The sequence below is a fragment of the Podarcis cretensis genome (assembly GCF_951804945.1).
Source record: "Podarcis cretensis genome assembly, chromosome: 5".
Taxonomy (NCBI): Eukaryota; Metazoa; Chordata; class Lepidosauria; order Squamata; family Lacertidae; genus Podarcis; species Podarcis cretensis.
The window spans coordinates 970237-992521 of NC_137174.1; the positions used below are offsets into that span (position 1 = coordinate 970237).

Below are 22285 nucleotides of genomic sequence, written 5' to 3' on the forward strand. Positions count from 1 at the left end.
CTCCACTATGACCTGTCCATCTTGGGTGGCCCTGCACAGCATAGCTCATAGCTTCTCTGAGTTATTCAAGCCCCTTCGCCACAGCAAGGCAATGATCCAGGAAGGGGAGTGGTTGCTATTTCCTACGGCCTTCTTGTCATGAGAGCCTGGCTCTAAGTGATAGGAGATCCATGGAAGGTTACAATGAGTCTCTGCGTGCCAAGTGTATTGTTCTCCTTGCAAGATGCCCACTGACCCATGTTGCCCCCTTTCATATTGAAGAAATACTAAAATATTAGGGCCAAAATTCACCCTGTTGTCTGTGAGCTGTCAAATTATCATCCTCTTCCTATAAATAATGGATCTAAAACTTGGAATTAATACATTTCATTTGAAAGTAAAGAAGAATACATCTAATCTAGTGCCATTCTTTGTTCTTTCACTGGAGCTATGAACCATAACTTGGCCTTCAGTTGTTGTTTTCAAATTTCTAGTTACATTTCTGAATGGATCCTTTATGCAAACATTATAGTGCTAATGGCAATAAATAATACAAATATAAGAAGATTCTGTCAAGACCCAAGGCAAACACAGTAGAGATTTACCAGCACAAAACATGCAACAAAGCAAAGCATGAAAATATAGGCTGTAAAATATGCCCTTCAGTTTCCTAGTTCTGCTGGACCTCTCAGCGGCCTTTGATACCATCGACCACTACATCCTTCTGGACTGTCTAGAGGGGCTGAGAGCTGGGGGCACTGTTATACAGTGGTTCCAAGTGGTGGTGGGGGGATAAGTGTTCAGGCCCCTGGGCTTTCACTTGTGGGGTGCCTCAGGGTTCTGTCCTCCCCCCCATGCTTTTTAACATCTACATGCAGCCACTGGGAGAGATCAGCAGGGGGTTTGGGTTGGGTGTTCATCAATATGCGAATGATACCCAGCTCTACCTCTCTTTCAAATCAGAACCAGTGAAGGGGGTGAAGGTCATGTGTCTGGAGGTGGTTGGAGGATGGATGGTGGCTAACAGATTGAGGTTGAATCCTGACAAGACAGAAGTACTGTTTTGGGGGGACAGGAGGCGGGCAGGTGCGGAGGACTCCCTGGTCCTGAATGGGGTAACTGTGCCCCTGAAGAACCAGGTGCTCAGCCTAGGAGTCATTCTGGACTCACAGCTGTCCATGGAGGCGCAGGTCAATTCTGCGTCCAGGGCAGCTACTTATCAGCTCCATCTGGTATGCAGGCTGAGACCCTACCTGCCCGCGGACTGTCTCGCCAGAGTGGTGCATGCTCTAGTTATCTCCCGCTTGGACTACTGCAATGCACTCTATGTGGGGCTACCTTTGAAGGTGACCCGGAAACTGCAACTAATCCAGAATGTGGCAGTTAGATGGTGATTGGGAATGGCTGCCAATACCATATAACACCGATCCTGAAAGACCTACATTGACTCCCAGTACATTTCCGAGCACAATTCAAAGTGTTGGTGCTGACCTTTAAATCCCTAAATGGCCTTGGCCCAGTATACCTGAAGGAGTGTCTCCACCCCCATCATTCTTCCCAGACATGGAGGTCCAGCTCCGAGGGCCTTCTGGCGGTTCCCTCCCTGTGAGAAGCCAAGTTACAGGGAACCAGGCAGAGGGCCTTCTCAGGAGTGGCGCCTGTCCTGTGGAACGCCCTCCCATCAGATGTCAAGGAACTATCCTACTTTTAAAAGACATCTGAAAACAGTCCTGTTTAGGGACATTTTTAATGTTTAATGCTGTGTTGTGTTTTTAATATTTGATTGGGAGCCACCCAGAGTGGTTGGAGAAACCCAGCCAGATGGACGGGGTATAAATAATAAATAAATTATCATCATCATCATCAATAATAATAATTGTCAGGGGTTCAGGAGCAGAAGCACAGGGAAGAGGGGAGATGGAGAGCGAAGGGGAAGAATCTGAGGGCAGCGTAGGAGAAGATGACAGTGGCCCGAGAGATTCCATGAGCCTCTCCAGCGAATCGGAAGATTCACAGAAGGGGGCGCCGGTGGCCAGGGCAAGGGGGGTCCCAAGGGGGACACCCCAGAAGCAAGGGGCCAGCGGGGACTCCCAGAGCAGCAGTTGGAAATCAGGACCAGCTTCCCCACCAGAGCATAGTGGGGGGGAAGAGTCACAGGTATCGGGAGTAGCGTCTCCCCCAGCAGGGAGAGGAGAGGAGTCAGGGCTGACCACGCCTCCATCGGAGAGTCAGACAACGGAGGGGAAGTCAGATCCGGCCAGTATCCCGGAAGAGGGAAGCAGTGACAGAAGTAACGGTCAGGAGGAAGGTCACTGGGTTGGCGCGAGAGGCAAGTTCAAATGTACAGGAGCGTGGGACAGCAGAGAATGAGGATTGGGAACTGGGTCCAAAAGCCCGCCGGAGGCAGGGGGAGGAGCTAAGCGACTCAGCGTCAGAGGAGTCCAGAAAGGGGAATGCCCCAGCGGGCAGGAGGACCCAGAGGAGAAGAGAGCAGCGTAAAAGGTGGAGCAGGGCTAGGATCTTAAACTGGTGTCAGAGGGGAGGAGATTCAGACGGGACTTCGCCGGTCTAGGGTTTAAGACGTAGAGCTACGCGCTGCGGCTTTGATATGGAAACTGAACCTCAATAAAGACTTTTGTACATAATGACAGCCTGGCGTTGGTCCTCTGTGAGCTGGGACCTAGGGGCAGCTCTGACAGTAAGTCCCGTCTCACAAAAAAACTCGCAACGTGAGTGGACGCAGCAAGGGGCGAAGCTTGGTGCTTTGCGAGCTCACGAAGACAGGACAGGATGAATACCGAAGAGAGAATGGCAGCCTTGCAAGAAGCAGTGACAAGGCTTAACATGGAAATTGCAGCATCCAAGAAGAAAGAGGAAGAAGCAGCCGCTGCCTGCCGAGATCTGCAAACCAGGTTGGAAATGTTGACCAAACAGGGGCTACCGGGTGCCAGACCAGAGGGGATTGGTCTAGGAAAGAGGGGAGGCAGCCTCGTGTCTCATTTTGATGGGAGCCTGCAGCAGTATCCTAACTTCAGAGCAGACGTAGTTTATGCGCTCAAGTTACTGCAGAAGGACTTTAGAGATGAGGAGGAAAAAGTGGGCTTCATACTAACTCATCTCCATGGAGAAGCAAAAGCGTGGCTGCGCAATCTGTGGCGAGATAATGACCCAGCCCTCAGAAATGCGGATGCCTTTATTAAGGCGATGGACGCTTGTTTTTTATCAGCAGTAGATGTAGATGTCGCCAGAAAAGAGATACATGGACTGAGACAAGGCAAAGCCACTGTAAGACAATATCACTCCCGCTTTTTTGCATTGGTCAACGCGCTGGGATGGGAAAAAGACTCAGCTGCCGTCCGGGACCTGTTCTGGGAGGGGCTAAACGGGGCTGTGAAAGACGAAATTGCAAGGGGGGAGAGACCCCAGAGCACCAAAGAAGTGGTCCAGAAAGCGCTGGCGATTGGAGTGAGGCTGGAAGAACGTCCTTGGAGCAAGGACGAAGGGCGTTGGGGACGCACGCCAGCTAGATCACCTCCTTTCTTTCCCTAAGAAACAGCGCGCGCTCAGTCCACGCCTCCAATGGGAGGGGGAGAAGAGCCGATGGTGCCAGGTCTCAGTCAGCAGCCAGAGCCCTGACACCAGGAGCAGTCAAGACGAAGGCTCCTAGAGGGAACAGGAAGTGTTACGTCTGCGACAGTGCTCAGCACATGGCGAAAGAGTGTCCCCAGAGGCTCCACAAGCATACTGCAGCCTCAGCAACAGTAAAGGGAACAGTTCAGCAGGAGGAACCACTGCAGGGAAACGACGGAGTCTGGCTGGAGGCAGAGGCACTGGGGGCCAGTCAGACGAGTCAGTGAAGAAGTCCCCAGAGATCTTACAGCCCACAGACCCTCTCCCGCCCAAACCAGTGGTGCAACTCACTGCATCGCTCCAACTACCCAATGGACTCACCATGGAAGTTCCTATCACCAATGACTCTGGTAGCAATGCAGACTTTGTAGGAGTGGACTTTATCAAGCAACATAGCGTAGCACTCCTGCCGGCCACGATGCCCCTGAACGTTGTCACGGTCGATGGCAGAGAGCTGCTGGGGGGACAGGTGATGCAGCAGACACCGCCAATGGTAATGCAAATTGGAAATCACCGCGAAGTCATCAGCTTCAACGTCACCCACCTGTCGGACACGCCCATAGTATTGGGCATGAGTTGGCTGCACAGGCACAGTCCGGCATTAGCATGGTACCAGCGTCAACTGACCTTCTGCTCCTCCTACTGCGCAGAACACTGCATCCTGACTAGCCAGGAGGATGAGGGGCAGGAAGATGGACCTCAGCTACACTTAGGCATGTTGCAAGCGGCACCCGACAAGTACAAAGAGTTTTTGGAGGTCTTCTGCGAGAAGGAAGCAGACAAGCTACCTCCCCACAGGCCCTACGACTGCAAGATTGACCTCCTGCCGGGGGCGACGCTGCCGACGGGGAAACTGTATTCCATGTCTGAAGATGAACTGCGTGAACTCAGGGAGTTCATAGACCACAACTTGAAGCGGGGATTCATCCGAGAATCCAAGGCAGTGGGGGGCAGTCCTGTGTTCTTCGTGAAGAAAAAAGACACGCCCCAAAAGAGGCTTGTAGTTGATTACAGAATTTTAAACTCGAAAACCAAGCCCACGGCGTTCCCGATGCCCAAGATCGACGACCTGCTCGCAACGGTGAGGAAGGGACGCATCTTCACCAAGTTGGATCTTCGAGGGGCGTACAACCTCATACGTGTGCGGGAGGGCGATGAGTGGAAGACAGCCATGTTTACGCCTTTGGGCACCTATGAATACAGAGTTATGCCATTTGGTTTACAAAATGGTTCCCATTGTTTTCAGGCCTTCATGCACCACGTGTTAGCGGGACTCCTCTACAAGAAGTGCGTCTGCTTCCTGGACGACATTCTGATTTTTTCGGAATCGCAGGAGGCTCACGAGAGGGATGTCAAGGAGGTCCTGCAGAGACTACGCGAGCACAGACTTTACGCCAAACTGGAGAAGTGCCAGTTCGACGTGACGGAGGTGGATTTCCTGGGCTACAAGCTGTCCGACAAGGGACTCGCCATGGACAGCACCAAGGTCTGCTCGGTGCTGGACTGGAAGAGCCCGCGCAATCGGAAGGAGGTCCAGAAGTTTGTCGGCTTTGCCAACTTTTATCGCAAGTTTATCAAGGGGTTCGCTATGCAGACGGCGGCCATCACGGACACCCTCAGCTCCAAGAAGAAGAAGTTCATCTGGACAGAGCAGGCGGAGCAGTCCTTTCAGAAACTCAAGCGTCTCTTCGCGCCCGAAGAACTGCTGCTACATGTGAACCCCAGCAAACCCATGAGGGTGGAGACGGATGCCTCCGACAGAGCCGTGGGGGCAGTCCTGTTGCAGCAAGATCCGCAAGGGGACTGGAGGCCGTGCGCTTTCTACTCCAGGAAACTCAGCAAGTCGGAGCAGAACTACACCATCTGGGACAGGGAGTTGCTGGCCATTCATGCAAGGCGTGGCGGCACTTCCTCATCGGAGCCAAACACACAGTGCAGGTTCGCACGGACCATAAGAACCTGGAGTATTGGCGCACGGCGCGGTTCCTGAACCAGAGACACATCCGCTGGGCAGAGTTCTTTGCGGATTTCGACTTCAGGATAGAATATATCCCCGGGGACAACAACATCATGGCTGATGCGCTGTCCAGGAAGCCGCAGTATCTCGAGGAAGCGACACCAGTGGCGGCCAAACACATTTTCGCACCCGGAGCGTGGGCATGCGCTTCGGCCACCGTGGACCTGGAAGCAGTGTGTTGCGCGCTGCAAACAGATTCCTTCGCACGATCCAAGATGGAGGAAGTGCGAAGCGGCGCTGCGAAGGACGAGTTCCAGATACGCGACGGACTGCTCATCCGCAAAGGGGCCATCTACGTGCCGGGAGACGACCTCCGCGTGAGAGTACTGCAACAGTTACACGACGCACCCAGCGCCGGACATTTCGGCATGGACAAGACGGTGGAATTAGTAGCCAGAGACTTTTGGTGGCCCAAGATGCGGGGAGAAGTCGCGGATTACGTCACTAGGTGCGACACATGCCAAAGGGCCAAGCCAGTGCACAGACCGCCGGCGGGACTGTTGGAACTGCTACAGACCCCGCTCGAACCGTGGGAGAGGGTGGCACTGGACTTTGTCACTGATCTGCCCAGCTCGAGGGGCAAAACAGCAGTACTCGTGGTAGTAGACTTGTTCACCAAGATGGCCCACTTCATTCCTTGCGCGAAGGTGGCCACGGCGGAGCAGACCGCCAAGCTGTTCATAGACCACGTGTTCAAGGTGCACGGCCTACCGCGGTCTATCCTGTCCGACCGGGGGCGCCAGTTCATCTCGAGTTTCTGGCAGAAGCTGATGGGAATCCTGAATGTCAAGGTCAACCTAGCGTCGGCAAGACACCCGCAGACCAACGGACAAGCGGAGAGGGTCAACGCCATCATGCAGCAGTACCTGAGATGCTACGCGAATCAGCAGCCCTCGACCTGGGTGGACTATCTACTGCTGGCCGAGTTTGTCTACAACAACACGAAACACGTGTCCACGGGGGTGACACCGTTTTTCGCCAACAATGGGCGGCATCCCAGAACCTTCCCGGGTTTAGAGAAAGTGGGGGAGGGGGAGCCACAGGGAGCAGAGGCATTGGCAGCGGAGTTACAGGAGGTCCACGAGCAACTCCGAAGGCAGTTAGAGCTAGCAAAACAAGCCTACAAAACGCAGGCAGACAGACACAGGAGAGTTGGGGAGGACATCCGGGTGGGGGACTGGGTCTGGTTAGCAGCCCAGGCAGTGCCGGCCAGATCGTTAGCTAAGAAGAAGCTCGGACACAAGCAGCTGGGCCCTTACCAGGTCGAGGCACAGATCAACCAAGTGGCCTTCCGGTTGACACTCCCGGAGGGATCCAGAATGCACCCGGTCTTTCATAGATCAGTGCTCACGCCCTACAAGGCACCTCACAGGTTTCAGGTACCAGAGACAGCTCCAAGCCCGCTCAGAGACGCACCCACGAAGGGGGGGTCGCCGAGGGCGGAGCCACTCAATGAGGTCACGGAGATTTTGGACTTGAGATGGGGGGAAGAGGGGGTTGAATATCTCCTCGCCAGGGAAGGTACCCCGGCCAGCGCCAACAGCTGGGTACCGTACTATGCGGTGGAGGAGCACTACCTCAAAGACGAGTTCCATGCACTTTTCCCACACAGGCCCATGCCGGCAGATTATTTCGACGAATATCTTTTCACACCCACACTTTCTGCCAGCACGTTCCAGGGGTTCTCATCAGCTGAGGACACGGCGCCAGAGACTAGCTCCCCAGAGGGATCACTCTCAGGGTTTGGCACAGGCAGCTCTTATTGGTGGGAGGATCAACCGGAGGTGGGGTGGCGCAGAGAACTACCGAGTGGGTCCTCGCACACAGCGTCACCCCAGGCAACAGGGGGCGAGGGGGTCATGGACGTGTTGGGGGAGGGTCCGGGGTTCGAGCACACCTGCAGAGAGATGGAAGCAGAGGAGATCGACGTCGATGAGCCCATTGAGGACTGGCCGGATCCAGCCAGCTGGCTGCACACCACGGGGGAAGAACTGTATCCTGCACTCACCCCCACAACATTGGAGCACCCAGAACCCACACCAGAAGAGGGGGAGGGGGAAGGGGGGGCTTCGAGGGGGGATGGATGTCAGGGGTTCAGGAGCAGAAGCACAGGGAAGAGGGGAGATGGAGAGCGAAGGGGAAGAATCTGAGGGCAGCGTAGGAGAAGATGACAGTGGCCCGAGAGATTCCATGAGCCTCTCCAGCGAATCAGAAGATTTACAGAAGGGGGCGCCGGTGGCCAGGGCAAGGGGGGTCCCAAGGGGGACATCCCAGAAGCAAGGGGCCAGCGGGGACTCCCAGAGCAGCAGTTGGAAGTCAGGACCAGCTTCCCCACCAGAGCATAGTGGGGGGGAAGAGTCACAGGTATCGGGAGTAGCGTCTCCCCCAGCAGGGAGAGGAGAGGAGTCAGGGCTGACCACACCTCCATCGGAGAGTCAGACAACGGAGGGGAGGTCAGATCCGGCCAGTATCCCGGAAGAGGGAAGCAGTGACAGAAGTAGTGTAACGGTCAGGAGGAAGGTCACTGGGTTGGCGCGAGAGGCAAGTTCAAATGTACAGGAGCGTGGGACAGCAGAGAATGAGGATTGGGAACCGGGTCCAAAAGCCCGCCGGAGACAGGGGGAGGAGCTAAGCGACTCAGCGTCAGAGGAGTCCAGAAAGGGGAATGCCCCAGCGGGCAGGAGGACCCAGAGGAGAAGAGAGCAGCGGAAAAGGTGGAGCAGGGCTAGGATCTTAAACTGGTGTCAGAGGGGAGGAGATTCAGACGGGACTTCGCCGGTCTAGGGTTTAAGACGTAGAGCTACGCGCTGCGGTTTTGATATGGAAACTGAACCTCAATAAAGACTTTTGTACATAACGACAGCCTGGCGTTGGTCCTCTGTGAGCTGGGACCTAGGGGCAGCTCTGACAATAATAATTATTATTATCAGTGTGTCCCAAAATATCCCTTTTTATATGGGCTTTCCAAGCTATGCCATTTCCATAGCATAAACTCTTCAGAGTCAGAGTCATGTACTTCTCCATACAGGAATCAGAAAATGCATAGGCAGTCAAAACACTGGTTAGCTACAAAAGGAAAAAGTTTATAAACTATTGGTTTAGGGAAAAAATGCTAGTTGCAGACTCTATTCTGGTCTGAAACGAAAAAGGCTGGTTAAAGCCATGTGCTGGAGCAACCAGCACAGAGCTCCTTACATACTGAAGTCCACATGGAGAGTGAAAAAGAGAACGAAGACTGGGGGTGCATCTACACACGGGGAGGGGGGACACTATAAACAAGTCAGAAATTAGAGTGGTATAAGAAAAAAAATTTAAACCCTATGGAAAAAGTGTATAAAAATTTTCTGCTCTCTGGCGCCATCTGGTATTGCATGTTTATAGCACATTCAAATCATTGTTGACCCAAGGTGGGAAGTGGTGACATATTCCAACATGACAACATAGCTTACTCTATAGCTTAACCCCTTCATAATAATAATGATGATGATGATGATGATTTATTATTTATACCCCACCCATCTGGCTGGGCTTCCCCAGCCACTCTGGGCGGCTTCCAAAAGAATATTAAAATACTGTGATACATCAAACATTAAAAGTTTCCCTAAACAGGGCTGCCTTCAGATGTCTTCTAAAAGTCTGGTAGTTGTTGTTCTCTTTGACATCTGGTGGGAGGGCATTCCACAGGGAGGGCGCCACTACCAAGAAGGCCCTCTGCCTGGTTCCCTGTAACTTGGCTGCTCGCAGCAAGGGAACCGCCAGAAGGCCCTCGGCACTGGATCTCAGTGTCAGAACGATGGGGGTGGAGATGCTCCTTCAGATATACTGGACCGAGGCCGTTTAAGGCTTTAAAGGTCAGCACCAACACTTTGAATTGTGCCCAGAAACGTACTGGGAGCCAATGTAGGTCTTTCAAGACCGGTGTTATATCGTCTCGGCGGCCACTCCCAGTCACCAGTCTGGCTGCCGCGTTCTGGATTAGTTGTAGTTTCCGAGTCACCTTCAAAGGTAGCTCCACGTAGAGCGCATTTCAGTAGTCCAAGCAGGAGATAACCAGAGCATGCACCACTCTGGCAAGGCAGTCTGCAGGTAGATAGGGTCTCAGCCTGCATACCAGATGGAGCTGGTACACAGCTGCCCTGGACACAGATTTGAACTGTGCCTCCATGAACAGCTGTGAGTCCAAAATGACTCCCAGGCTGCGCACCTGGTCCTTCAGGGGCACAGTTACCCCATTCAGGACCAGGGAATCCTCCACACCTGCCCGCCTCCTGTCCCCCCAAAACAGTACTTCTGTCTTGTCAGGATTCAATCTCAATCTGTTAGCCGCCATCCATCCTCCTACTGCCTCCAGGCACTCACACAGGACCGTCACCGCCTTCACTGGTTCTGATTTGAAAAAGAGGTAGAGCTGGGTATCATCTGCCCAGCCCAAACCCCCTGATGATCTCTCCCAGCGGCTGCCTGTAGATGTTGAAAAGCATGGGGGAGAGGACAGAACCCTGAGGCACCCCACAAGTGAGAGCCCAGGGGTCTGAACACTCATCCCCCACCACCACTTTCTGGACATGGCCCAGGAGGAAGGAGCGGAACCACTGTATGACAGTGCCCCCAGCTCCCAGCCCCTCAAGACGGTCCAGAAGGATGTTATGGTCGATGGTATCAAACGCCGCTGAGAGATCCAGCAGAACTAGGAAACAGCTCTCACCTTTGTCCCTAGCCAGCCGGAGATCTTCAACCAGTGCGACCAAGGCAGTTTCAGTCCCGTGATGAGGTCCGCTTCTTCCAGGCGTGCCTGGAGTTGTTCAGCAACCACTCGCTCAATCACCTTGCCCAAGAATGGAAGATTTGAGACTGGGCGATAATTGGCCATCGTGGCCGCATCTAAAGATGGTTTTTTAAGAAGCGGTTTAATAACCGCCTCTTTCAGCGGGTCTGGGAAGGCTCCCTCATGGAGGGAAGCATTCACCACCCGATGAAGCCCATTTCCCAGTCCTTCCTGGCTAGCTTTTATAAGCCAGGATGGGCAAGGATCCAGGAGACAGGTGGCTGGTTTCACTCATCCAAGCAGCCTGTCCACATCCTCGGAAGTAACAGATTGGAATTGATCCCACACAACTTGACTAGACAGAACTCTAGCACTCTCCCGGCCCAGCCCTGCTCCCACGGTGGAGTCTACCTCTTCTCGAAACTGAGCGACTTTATCTGCAAAAAACTTTGCAAAATCATTGCAGGAGATCATGTGGCCCATACTGGGCCCCAATGTAACAGGTGGTTCCACTAAATTGCGAACCACCTGAAAAAGTCTCCTCCTGCTGTTTTCTGCAGATGCAATGGAGGCGGTGAAGAAAGTCTTCTTCGCCGTTGCTACCGCCACTTGGTAGGCTCGACATTGAGCTCTAACCCATGTCCGGTCAGCTTCAGAATGGGTCATCCGCCACCGGCGCTCTAGCCATCTCAATGATTGTTTCATTGCCCTCAGATCCATGGAAAACCACGGGGCTGTCCAGGCTCCATGCAATCGGAGAGGGCGCTTCGGAGCCAAACAGTCAATAGCCCTGGTTAACTCCACATTCTAGCGGGCCACCAGGGAATCAGCTGAAAGGCCATCAACATGGGATAAAGCATCCCCTACCACTCTCTGGAAACCATTTGGATACATTAAGTTGAGGGGGCGGACCATCCGAATCGGTCCCACCTCCCTGCAGAGGGGATGGGTCGCAGAGAAGTCCAGTTGCACCAGGAAGTGATCTGACCATGGCACTTCTTTCGTTTCGCTTTTAGTTAGTGTCAGATCACCAACATCCATAGAGGTAAACACCAGGTCCAAGGCATGTCCACGGCTATGGGTTGGGCCAGACTTATTATAATGCACTAATTAGATTCATGCACTAATTAGATTCAAACATTGTAGTTATATGACACTGGAATCCTAAAGATTCTTGTTTGGATAATTAACTGTGAAAATTTTGTTAATAACTAGCACTACTGATTACAAATGATTAGAATTTATAAACATTTACAACAGGAGCTGACATATGCCACATTTTCTGTGATAACCAACAAGGAGAATCAGCGGATAGCTATGCTACAATATCACTTTTCCTGTATTTTATTACTTCAAGTTATGGGAAGGGGACTAGACACAAACCTGCCCTTTTCTCTGGCAATCCTGTGTTTGGGTTAATTTACTTCCACCCTGAAAGTTCATGGCCACATCATTCCTCCTGAGACATGCTTACATTTCTAATCGAAACTGAATTTTCAGTAGGTTGAGGCATGGAACAGACAAAGTAAGGAGGTGTAATCATAATGTAAATCACATTTCCCAGTGCACAGCTCCACCCCTCACTGCTGCTCAAGAACTGGAGTGCTGGAAGATGATGCAGTGTTGTGTCTATTTAACTGTTGAACAATTTTGCCTGATAAATGGCATTTGAAATGCATTGTGAAATACTCATAAAATTATCCTCATTGCGCCTAGCTGGCTTTGCCTGTTGCTTTTTTCCTTTTGGTGTACCCCCTTTTAAAAAGATTGAGACAGCTGTCTGTCATTACCCAACTTAGCAATGCGGCTACAATTTGTAACCGTCTTCCAAGCTCACCCTTGCCTTTCTCCAGCCGTGGATTGTTAGGTTTCGGAACTGAGCTTTCTAACAGAGAGCAGTACTACGTCACACAGCTGGAGCAAGATGTGAGCTGGGAAGATAAAGGAGCTGATTGAAATCAGATCTAATGGAGTGAGCTCATCCATTACCCAAGTACTGAACTCGCACAACAAAACTCACATTTAAAGATGTTTAGATATTCTAATAAGTAACTCTGCCAGCATACCAAATTCTGCCTTGCATACTTGGACATTTTAGATTTGGCTATGGATGTACAGATGCTTCTGGGTCAGAGAAGAACAAATACATCTACATAGGGCTGCCAATTAACTAGAAAAATAGCCTCACTCACTTTCTGATATCCGAGCTAGCTGTCAACAGTTTCTGTGTCGGTTGCCCAATTTATTTATTTTCAACTCCGTCAGGTCACAGATTTTTTGAAATTGAAATGGTTAGCTATAGACTCTCCTTCAAGACTCAGCCTGTGTGATAGGAGTAGCTGGTGTGCTGGACTTAGACTGGTTATGTCCCGTGCTTTTTTTTCTACACCAAAAGGTGCTGGAACACACCTCCCTCAGAAGATTGACCCCAGAGCCCAAAGAGGGTATCTTTGGGCTGGGGGGAGGGGTCTTCTCTTGAGCCAGAGGCAGCCTCTGTGAGACTCGGCTTGTCCTGCCTCAGCCACCTTTGTGGTGCGTGTGTTCTCTTCCTCCTGGGAGAACAAGGCGGCCAGCCTGCCCACCAGTGCAAAGGCGGCTGAGCAACAGGTGGGCGACTTCTTTAAACTGCTCTGCTAAAGAGGCCCATGGCTGCTTGCCCCTCAGCAGAGCAACTTAACAAGCCCCTGCCCCACATCTCTCCGGCTTCCGTGCACCAGAGTTGCATGGGGGCTTGCTCGGCTGAGGCACAGCTTTCCCACATGTCAGTTGTTACCTGGGAGGTTGTAGAGCCTCAGCAAAACCCCACTGTGCCCCTGGCTTGCCTGCACCTCTTCAGAGCCTGTAGAGGATATCCCCTTTGAGCTCCGGGGAGGGTCTCCTCATGAGCTGGAGGTACAGTGAGGCTTTGCTGAGTCTGGTTAGGTCTCTCCCTCCACTTCCAGGGCCCAGCTGAGAGGTGCCAGAACACAGTCCCAGTGAGCTCTGGCAGAAGAAAAGCCTGGTTATTTCACCCACAGGCAAGTCTAAAGGAGATGTATTCATGTATAGCAGGGATAGTCAACCTTTTTATACCTACTGCCCACTAAAGCATCTTTCTGGATGGTAAAATTTCCTTACTGCCCCCCAGTGCTTGATGGAAGGATTCAGCTTCTAGAATCCTGAAATGGCCACTAGTGGGCGGTAGGGACCAGGTTGACAACCCCTGATGTACAGGCATGATATGTATCCTTAACTTTATTCTGAAATCAATGCAAAGATTTTCTTCCTTCTGTTGCTGTTTTTAGTTTCTTGTAACTTGGCCGTTTTCTATGGTGAAACCAATAATCAGAGTCTTAACTGCCTGCATGTTTATTGCCCAGCGTTGGAGAGCTGCATACTGAGGCCTTGGATCAATGTTGTGTTGTACAACATCACACCAGGTAAGGCATCATTATGCACACACAAAGAAGAAAGGGTTGCATGCCACTTGCAAATGTGTGTAACACATTAAAGAAATAATTTTTAAAAAACATATTTGGGAAAAGGAAATTTAGAGTAGAAAAGTGATGGGAAGTTCTTAACCATTTCCCTGCCAGGGATGGAATAACAATGCTAAGTGCAAAAATGGAGACAACTCCCGTCCTCACATAGATTTGGCAGTCTGCAGTGTCTATGATGAGAAGAGATGCTTCTTCCCTCGTAACAACTTCTAATGGGATTTCTTGAGTGAGGTTGGGGTTGGCAGCATACCAAATCTATCCTACCTGAACTTTGGGGACACTTTGCAGAGGGGTGTGAAAATATGTCCAGTGACTTTTCTTCACCTTCAGTAACTTCAGCTAGCACAGTAATATTGCAAAGCATTGCACTGAAGCAATGTTGTGAAGGTGGAACGGTGGTTAGCAGATGCTTCAGTCATTTTGTTTTGAACCTATAGCTTTGTATCTTCATGGGCACTTTTGCCCACCTGATTTCTGCAGGTTAGTGAAATATAAGGAGGAGACAGACTGCACATAGATAGGTTCAGCTGGCAGGTGTCCTGGCTGCTGCTCAAAACACCCTCTTTGAAGAGATCTTTATTGAGGCAGACTAACAGTATGGACTGGGTGGCAGGAATTTGTAGGAATAGGCAGGTAGAAGCAGCAGTCAAAGTTTAAGGAGTCCAGGTTTAGGGCAAGAAGTCCAGAACTGCACAGAAGCTATGGAATTGTCCCAATGAGTTCCCACACCCACCAGTCAAGGTTTTTAGTAAGGCAGGATAAATTTACTGGCAAGGCTCCTGTGCCTTGGAGGAATGTCAAGCTTTGGCAGGGTGGGTCTATTTCCACCTGCATAGCTCCAAATCCCCTAATGACTGCTCCCAGTGGCTTTGTATAAATGTTAAAAATCAACCCCTCCCCCAGTAAAGCCAGAGCCCAACAGAGTACTCATACACTATGCTCTTCATGGGCATGTTATCATGTGCAACTAGGAAGGCTTCCATAGTTAGGAAACACAGGTGAATTTAGGTGACACAGACATTAAAGCCTTTATTTGTGCTTGGATTCTGCTTTGACAGGGGTTGATCCAGATCTTCTTGTGTTTGAGAAACTCTCTTTCAAAGATATGAATACCGGGTCCTCTCTTAATAAATGGGAAGTGCATGGAAGTGCAAGGGTTGCCAATTTAGAAAAATGCCAGAATTCAACAACCAGTTCAAGGTACCTTCTTCCTGAATCCTTATCTTCTACAGTGGTCCAAGAGCTGGTAAGTAACAGCAGCAACACAAGTACTGCACCTGCCCCAGTTCACAGGTCTCCATCCAGCACATATTTAGGACCTACAGATGCACCACTGAAGGACTATTTTACTAAAGTGGCAAACATCTCAGAAAAGAATGGTTCAACAGCCATGTCTGACAATGCAACTGCACTTCCTAGCACTGCCGTTACATCTATCAAGATATTATCACACATGCCCAGCCCAGCCCATCTGAACAGCAGCAAACACTTGAACGAAACCAAGGTATACAGTGGCAGGAATTACACATCAGACAATGAAGACCAGAAATCAGCTTGGGAGGAAGTAGAAAGGGGGAGCTGGCTGCTTCCGGTGGCACTCTGTTTTTCCTTGACTGTGATTTGCTGTTGCACTATTATTCTTGCAACTGGGTGCCATCGAAAGAGGAATGGTCGGTATAAACCAAGACGGAGAAGTGAATCCAGACGGTTCATTAGATACACTATGGTTAAAAATAGCTTTTAATGGTAAATATTCCAAATCTAGAGACAAAGTGAAGGCTAGATGATGAATATGTAAGAGAAGAAAAGGGAACTCTGCAATCCTATACATCGCCACTCAGAAGACTCATTGATATGTGTTTGGGACTGATTCTAGGTATTTTGAGTACTTTGCCATTAAACTAGTTCGGAGATACATCTGCTTTTCTTGATTATAATGCTTCAATTCTAACAGGGTTTAAATACACCTTTCATTAAGAGTCCTTTCTCCATACAAAACCACATAGACTGGTTGGGAAACTTTTCCAGTATGCAAGCTGTCTCCTTTCTCCACCAACCCTTACAGGCCATTAGGGCCACCAGCTGTCAATTACTTGATGTCATTATGACATTAGGTGATAACTTCAAAGTGAGTGGTAGCTCCTCTGAAGTCTGTTTGCTGATGGTTTGGATTCAAACTATTCTGCAAATGGAAGTTTCCCCTCTTAGACTTAAAGAAAAAAATGTCCATTTTCCAGGCAAGGTTTGATTCTATACCATGCCTGTCTGCAAACAGGCAAAGGGGGTGTCTCTCACCACCCATCAGATGATTGATGCTGAGAACAAACTCCTTTGAAGAACAGCTCAGTGCAACTCAGCCAATCTCAGCCACATATTTACCTGCCCCACACCTGGTCTTACATATAGCACCAAGTGTTAGGCAGGCAGGTGAATGCAATTAGGAGAAAATGCATCAGCCAGATTAGTTGCATGGGCCAGAAGTTCCTCATTGCAGTACGGACTCATTGTTAAAACCGTGTTTATGGAAGACAATCTTACTCGGCTACGAGTGATCGCCAAAGAAAGAAGATACCAAGACTCAATATGAACACTAATATCAAGTAATTCTTAGAATTTATATGTCACTTTGGGCACGTTCACCAATCTTTTGCCCACTTATCCCCATGTTGCAATTGTAAGAGACTGTGGTGTTGTATTTTATCTGTGTGTGACAAGCCCCAGCACCACACTCACCCACCCCACCTGGGAATCGGACACGTCTCCAGGCTACAACTCCTTTTCAGCCCCTACTCTCACACTCTCATGTTTGCAAGCAGACGAGGAACTGTGATACTCAAGGCCAGAAGTACTTGCCTCTTGCAGCCCAAGGAGGAACTCTCTCTCTATTTCTTCTCTGCTTCGCTACCTTTTCCATAGTGCACATGCAATGTCTACCAGAACTAGTATGCAGCCAGCTTTTTAATATCCTGCAGCTTTATCAAAGCATAAAATCCCCAAGTAATTTTACATCTGCATTATAATTCTGAAAATGTCCCCGTTCAAGCCAATGGCAGTCTATTATGTGGAATGGTGGTAGGAAAAACACAGTGTACAAGGCAACTTGTTCTTCATGTGATTGGAAGTGGTGGTAGGGAAGGGTAATGCAGGATATAATTGCCATTTCAAAAGCAGTCCCACATTTAGGTTATAGTATTTTCTCCATGTGAAAATGGCCCTTGTCCATGCAAAATCTTTTTAAAAGTTTGAAGCAACCAGAGCTGGAATTTTGCTTACTTAAGGGTAGTTTGCAGTCTCAGTACACTATCTTCGAAGGGCCTCAAATCCAAAGACAAGACATACATACAAGTCCTGCTCTCAGATATGTGTGTTTGGTTAATTTTATTGTAAAGCAGCAGGGATCAAGAGGTAAGGATGAAAGGGAAGGGCCATTGCTCAGTGCTAGCAGCCATGCAGATGCTCACAGGTTCAATTCCAGCATCTCCAGGTAGCACTACAAAGCCCCACCTACAATGCTGGAGAGCCACTGCTGGTCAGTGTAGGAAATAAAGCATACAAGCTGAAAGCGTATGCAGATATAACAACAGTGGGAGATCCAAACAGCACATTTCCGAAAGTCTTATAAAAAGTACAGGGTTTTGGACTGGTGGCAGGTTCAAAACTAAATAAAAATAAAAATAAACTTAGTGAAAAATGTCTCAGAGCAAGACAAGAAAAAGATTCAGCAGAAGTTAGAAATAGGGGTTCACAAAAAAGTTAAATATTTGGGAATATGGTTGACAGCTTAGAATATTAATATATTTAAAGTTAATTATGAAAGAGTTTGGGAAGAAATAAAAAGGAACTTAGAGATCTAGGGAAGGATGAATTTATCACTTTTAGGAAGAATTTCAGTAATTAAAAAGAACGTATTGCCAAAAATGTTACTCTTATTTCAGTGAATCCCGGTGATAAGCAATGTGAGCTGCTTCAAAGAATGGCAAAAGCATATTCCAAGATTTATCTGGAAAGCGAAGAAACCGAGAATAAAATACAAACTTCTTACTGACATTAAAGACAGAGGTTTCTCTCTACCAGATTTAAAATTATACTTTGAGGCAACCTGCATTTTCTGGATTCGGGATTGGATTAAATTAGAGAATACAGACCTGTTAGACTTGGAAGGGCATGATAATAGATTTGGTTGGCATGCATATATACGGTATCGGAAAGCAAAAATCCACAAAGGATTTCATAATCATATAATAAAAGATGTGATTTTTAAGGTATGGGAAAGATATAAAGATTTAATAGAACAAAAAACACAAGGATGGATATCCCCAGTAGAAGCAGTATCTTTAAAAAAGGTAAATATGAGGACTAAATGGCCAATTTGCTGGATATCAAACTCAGCCAAGAGCATAAGGTCAAACAGATTCCTCACTGGCCTTGCAGACAACTTCATTGTCCAGAAAGTGGGAGAAGCAACAAGAGGAACAGCCATTTTAGATCTGGTCCTAACCAATGTTGATGACCTGGTTAGTGGGGTAGAAGTGGAAGGATCATTAGGCGCGAGTGATCATGCTCTTCTGAAGTTTACTATACAGCGGAAAGGAGCAGGCAAGCATACTAGGACTCAATTTCTTGACTTTAAGAAAGCCGACTTCATAAAACTTAGGGAAGTGCTGGGTGAGATCCCATGGACAGTAATACTAAAAGGAAAGGGAGTTCATGATGGCTGGGAGTTTGTTAAGAGGGAGATAGTAAAAGCACAACTTCAGGCAATACCAATGAGACAGAAACATGGAAGGTGCCTAAAGAAGCCAGGGTGGCTATCTAAAGAACTTTTAACTGAGTTAAGATTAAAAAAGGATGTGTACAAAAAATGGAAAAGGGGGGAAACCACCAAAGAGGAATTCAAACAAATAGCCAGCACGTGTAGACACAAAGTCAGAAAAGCTAAAGCACAGAATGAACTCAGGCTTGCTAGAGAGGTTAAAAGCAACAAAAAAGGCTTTTATGGGTATGTTCGTAGCAAAAGGAAGAACAAAGAAACCGTGGGGTCACTCAGAGGAGAAGATGGTGAAATGCAAACAGGGGACACAGAAAGGGCTGAACTCCTCAATGCCTTCTTTGCCTCAGTCTTCTCCGATAAAGAAAACAATGCCCGACCTGAAGAATTTGGAGCAAATGATTCAGCAGAGGAAACACAGCCCAGAATAACTAAGGAGATAGTACAAGAATACTTGGCTAGTTTAGATGTATTCAAGTCTCCAGGGCCAGATGAACTGCATCCAAGAGTATTAAAAGAACTGGCAGATGTGATCTCAGAACCACTGGCAGTCATCTTTGAGAATTCCTGGAGAACAGGCGAAGTCCCGGCAGACTGGAGGAGGGCAAATGTTGTCCCTATTTTCAAAAAGGGGAAAAGAGAGGACCCAAATAATTACCGCCCAGTCAGTCTGACATCAATACCAGGGAAGATTCTGGAGCAGATCATTAAGCAAACAGTTTGTGAGCACCTAGATAAGAATACTGTGATCACCAATAGTCAGCATGGATTTCTGAAAAATAAGTCGTGTCAGACTAACCTGATCTCGTTTTTTGACAGAATTACAAGCCTGGTAGATGAAGGGAACGCAGTGGATGTAGCCTACCTTGCTTTCAGCAAGGCATTTGACAAGGTGCCCCATGATATTCTTGTAAAGAAGCTGGTAAAATGCGGTCTTGACTATGCTACCACTCAGTGGATTTGTAACTGGCTGACAGACCGAACCCAAAGGGTGCTCATCAATGGTTCCTCTTCATCCTGGAGAAGAGTGACTAGTGGGGTGCCACAGGGTTCTGTCTTGGGTCCAGTCTTATTCAACATCTTTATCAACGACTTGGATGATGGACTCAAGGGCATCCTGCTCAAATTTGCAGATGACACCAAACTGGGAGGGGTGGCTAACACCCCAGGGGACAGGATCACACTTCAAAATGACCTTGACAGATTAGAGAACTGGGCCAAAACAAACAAGATGAATTTTAATAGGGAGAAATGTAAAGTATTGCACTTGGGCAAAAAAAATGAGAGGCACAAATACAAGATGGGTGACACCTGGCTTGAGAGCAGTACATGTGAAAAGGATCTAGGAGTCTTGGTTGACCACAAACTTGACATGAGCCAACAGTGTGACGCGGCAGCTAAAAAAGCCAATGCAATTCTGGGCTGCATCAATAGGAGTATTGCATCTAGATCAAGGGAAGTAATAGTGCCACTGTATTCTGCTCTGGTCAGACCTCACCTGGAGTACTGTGTCCAGTTCTGGGCACCACAGTTCAAGAAGGACACTGACAAACTGGAACGTGTCCAGAGGAGGTCAACCAAAATGGTCAAAGGCCTGGAAACGATGCCTTATGAAGAACGGCTAAGGGAGCTGGGCATGTTTAGCCTGGAGAAGAGGAGGTTAAGGGGTGATATGATAGCCATGTTCAAATATATAAAAGGATGTCACATAGAGGAGGGAGAAAGGTTGTTTTCTGCTGCTCCAGAGAAGCGGACACGGAGCAATGGTTCCAAACTACAAGAGAAAAGATTCCACCTAAACATTAGGAAGAACTTCCTGACAGTAAGAGCTGTTCGACAGTGGAATTTGCTGCCAAGGTGTGTGGTGGAGTCTCCTTCTTTGGAGGTCTTTAAGCAGAGGCTTGACAACCATATGTCAGGAGTGCTCTGATGGTGTTTCCTGCTTGGCAGGGGGTTGGACTCGATGGCCCTTGTGGTCTCTTCCAACTCTATGATTCTATGATTCTATGATTCTAATATTTAGAGAGCTGTTAACAGAAGTGGATAACCAATTACAGTTAAAAGAATTTGAGGAAATTAGAGAGAAGGTAACAGATTGATTACAGTATTTTCAAATAAATGAAAAATTAAAAAATGATAAAAAGAAAGGTTTTAGCTACACAATATCAATAGTTCAAAGAGAAATGTAGAATACAAAATTACTGTCGAAAATGTGTAATTTGCTGTTGGAATGGGAAACCAAAGAGGAAGAGGTTAAGTGTGTAATGATAAAATGGGCAAAGGATGTCAAACATAATATACAAATGAGTGATTGGGAAAGGCGTTGGAGGACGGACTTAAAAATTACTGCATGTTTCTCACTTAAAGGGAACTACCGTATTTTTCGCCCTATAGGACGCACCAGCCCATAGGACGCACCTAGATTTTTTTTTTGGGGGGGGGGGAATAAAGGGGAAAAAAATTATTTCCTCCCCCCCCCCCGGGGCCCGAGCTTCCCCCTCCCCCAGAACAGGACCGAGAGCGATGCCGAAGCTGTGTGCAGCTTTGGCATCCATCTGGGAGCTTGCGGGGCTGGAGGAGGGGGAAGCCCTCCGCCAGCCTTCTAACCAAGTCGGGGGACAGTGGGAAAGGCGCGCTGCGCCTCCCCGCTGTCCCCCGAGCTTGTGGGGCTGGCGGTGGGGCTCTCCTGAAGCCTGCATTTGCCCCATAGGACGCACACACATTTCCCCTTCATTTTTGGAGGGGAAAAAGTGCGTCCTATAGGGCGAAAAATATGGTATATGAAAATGATGTACTAATGGTACTTAACTCTGGTAAAACTTGCTAAAATGTATAGAACAAGTTCTCATAAGTGTTGGAAATGCAGAGAAAAGGAAGGTACGTTCTATCATATGTGGTGGGAATGTAAGGTTATTAAAAGCTTCTGGGAAATGATCTATAATGAGCTGCAGAAAATGTTTAAAATAACTTTTGTTAAAAAGCCAGAAGCTTTCTTATTAGGATCGATAGGAAATGAACTACCTAAAGAACAGAAGAAAAATTTTATGTGCACTACAACAGCCGCCCGAATATTGTTAGCCCAGAGATGGAAGGAAGAAAAGACACCGACAAAAGAAAAATGGCAGATCAAGCTAATGGACTATGTAGAAATGGAAAAATTAACGGTAAAGCTCAAAGACTACAATAACAATAAATTTTTTAAAGGGTGGGAATCGTTTGTTGTTTCTGTGCAAAAATACTGTAAACAAGTTGATACATTGGCAGGGTTTTAAGTAAATGTTTGCAACCAGTAGAAAATTAGACTTAAGGGAAATAATAATGGGAAAAGTTTAAGAATGGATATGCAGAAGAAATTGGTTAAAATAAGGAACCAGAAGGGGGTATGGAGGGAAGTCCAGAGATTTAAAGAATATATAACTGAATTAGACCATGGGCAACTTCCCATGTCTTTATTAGTGATTTAGAGAATTGCAGGTGCCATTTCCCCAAAGCAATTGGCAATCCTGTCCTGGTAGTTTCAGTCCCTAAAATTGATCTTTGTCACTGGGGAGATGGTGGCTTTCTGCTGCTTAACTTAAACGCAGAAAGCAGCAGCTTGTTTCAAAAGATAAAAATGCAGTCCTTGGGACATAATCCGCCACAACATG

At 48.3% G+C, this 22285-nt stretch overlaps 1 protein-coding gene across 3 annotated transcripts in view; it reads left to right on the plus strand.

The window, feature by feature from the left end:
- Positions 1 to 15785, plus strand: part of MANSC4 (MANSC domain containing 4) — a 36519-nt gene extending 20734 nt beyond the window's left edge. For all 3 annotated transcript variants that reach the window (XM_079975410.1, XM_079975412.1, XM_079975411.1), the window contains exons 3-4: positions 13676 to 13810; positions 14929 to 15785. In XM_079975410.1, the coding sequence (XP_079831536.1) occupies positions 13676 to 13810; positions 14929 to 15614 (821 nt within the window). In that variant the 3' untranslated portion in view covers positions 15615 to 15785. The remainder of the gene's footprint in view (positions 1 to 13675; positions 13811 to 14928) is intronic.
- The last annotated feature ends 6500 nt before the right edge of the window (positions 15786 to 22285 follow it).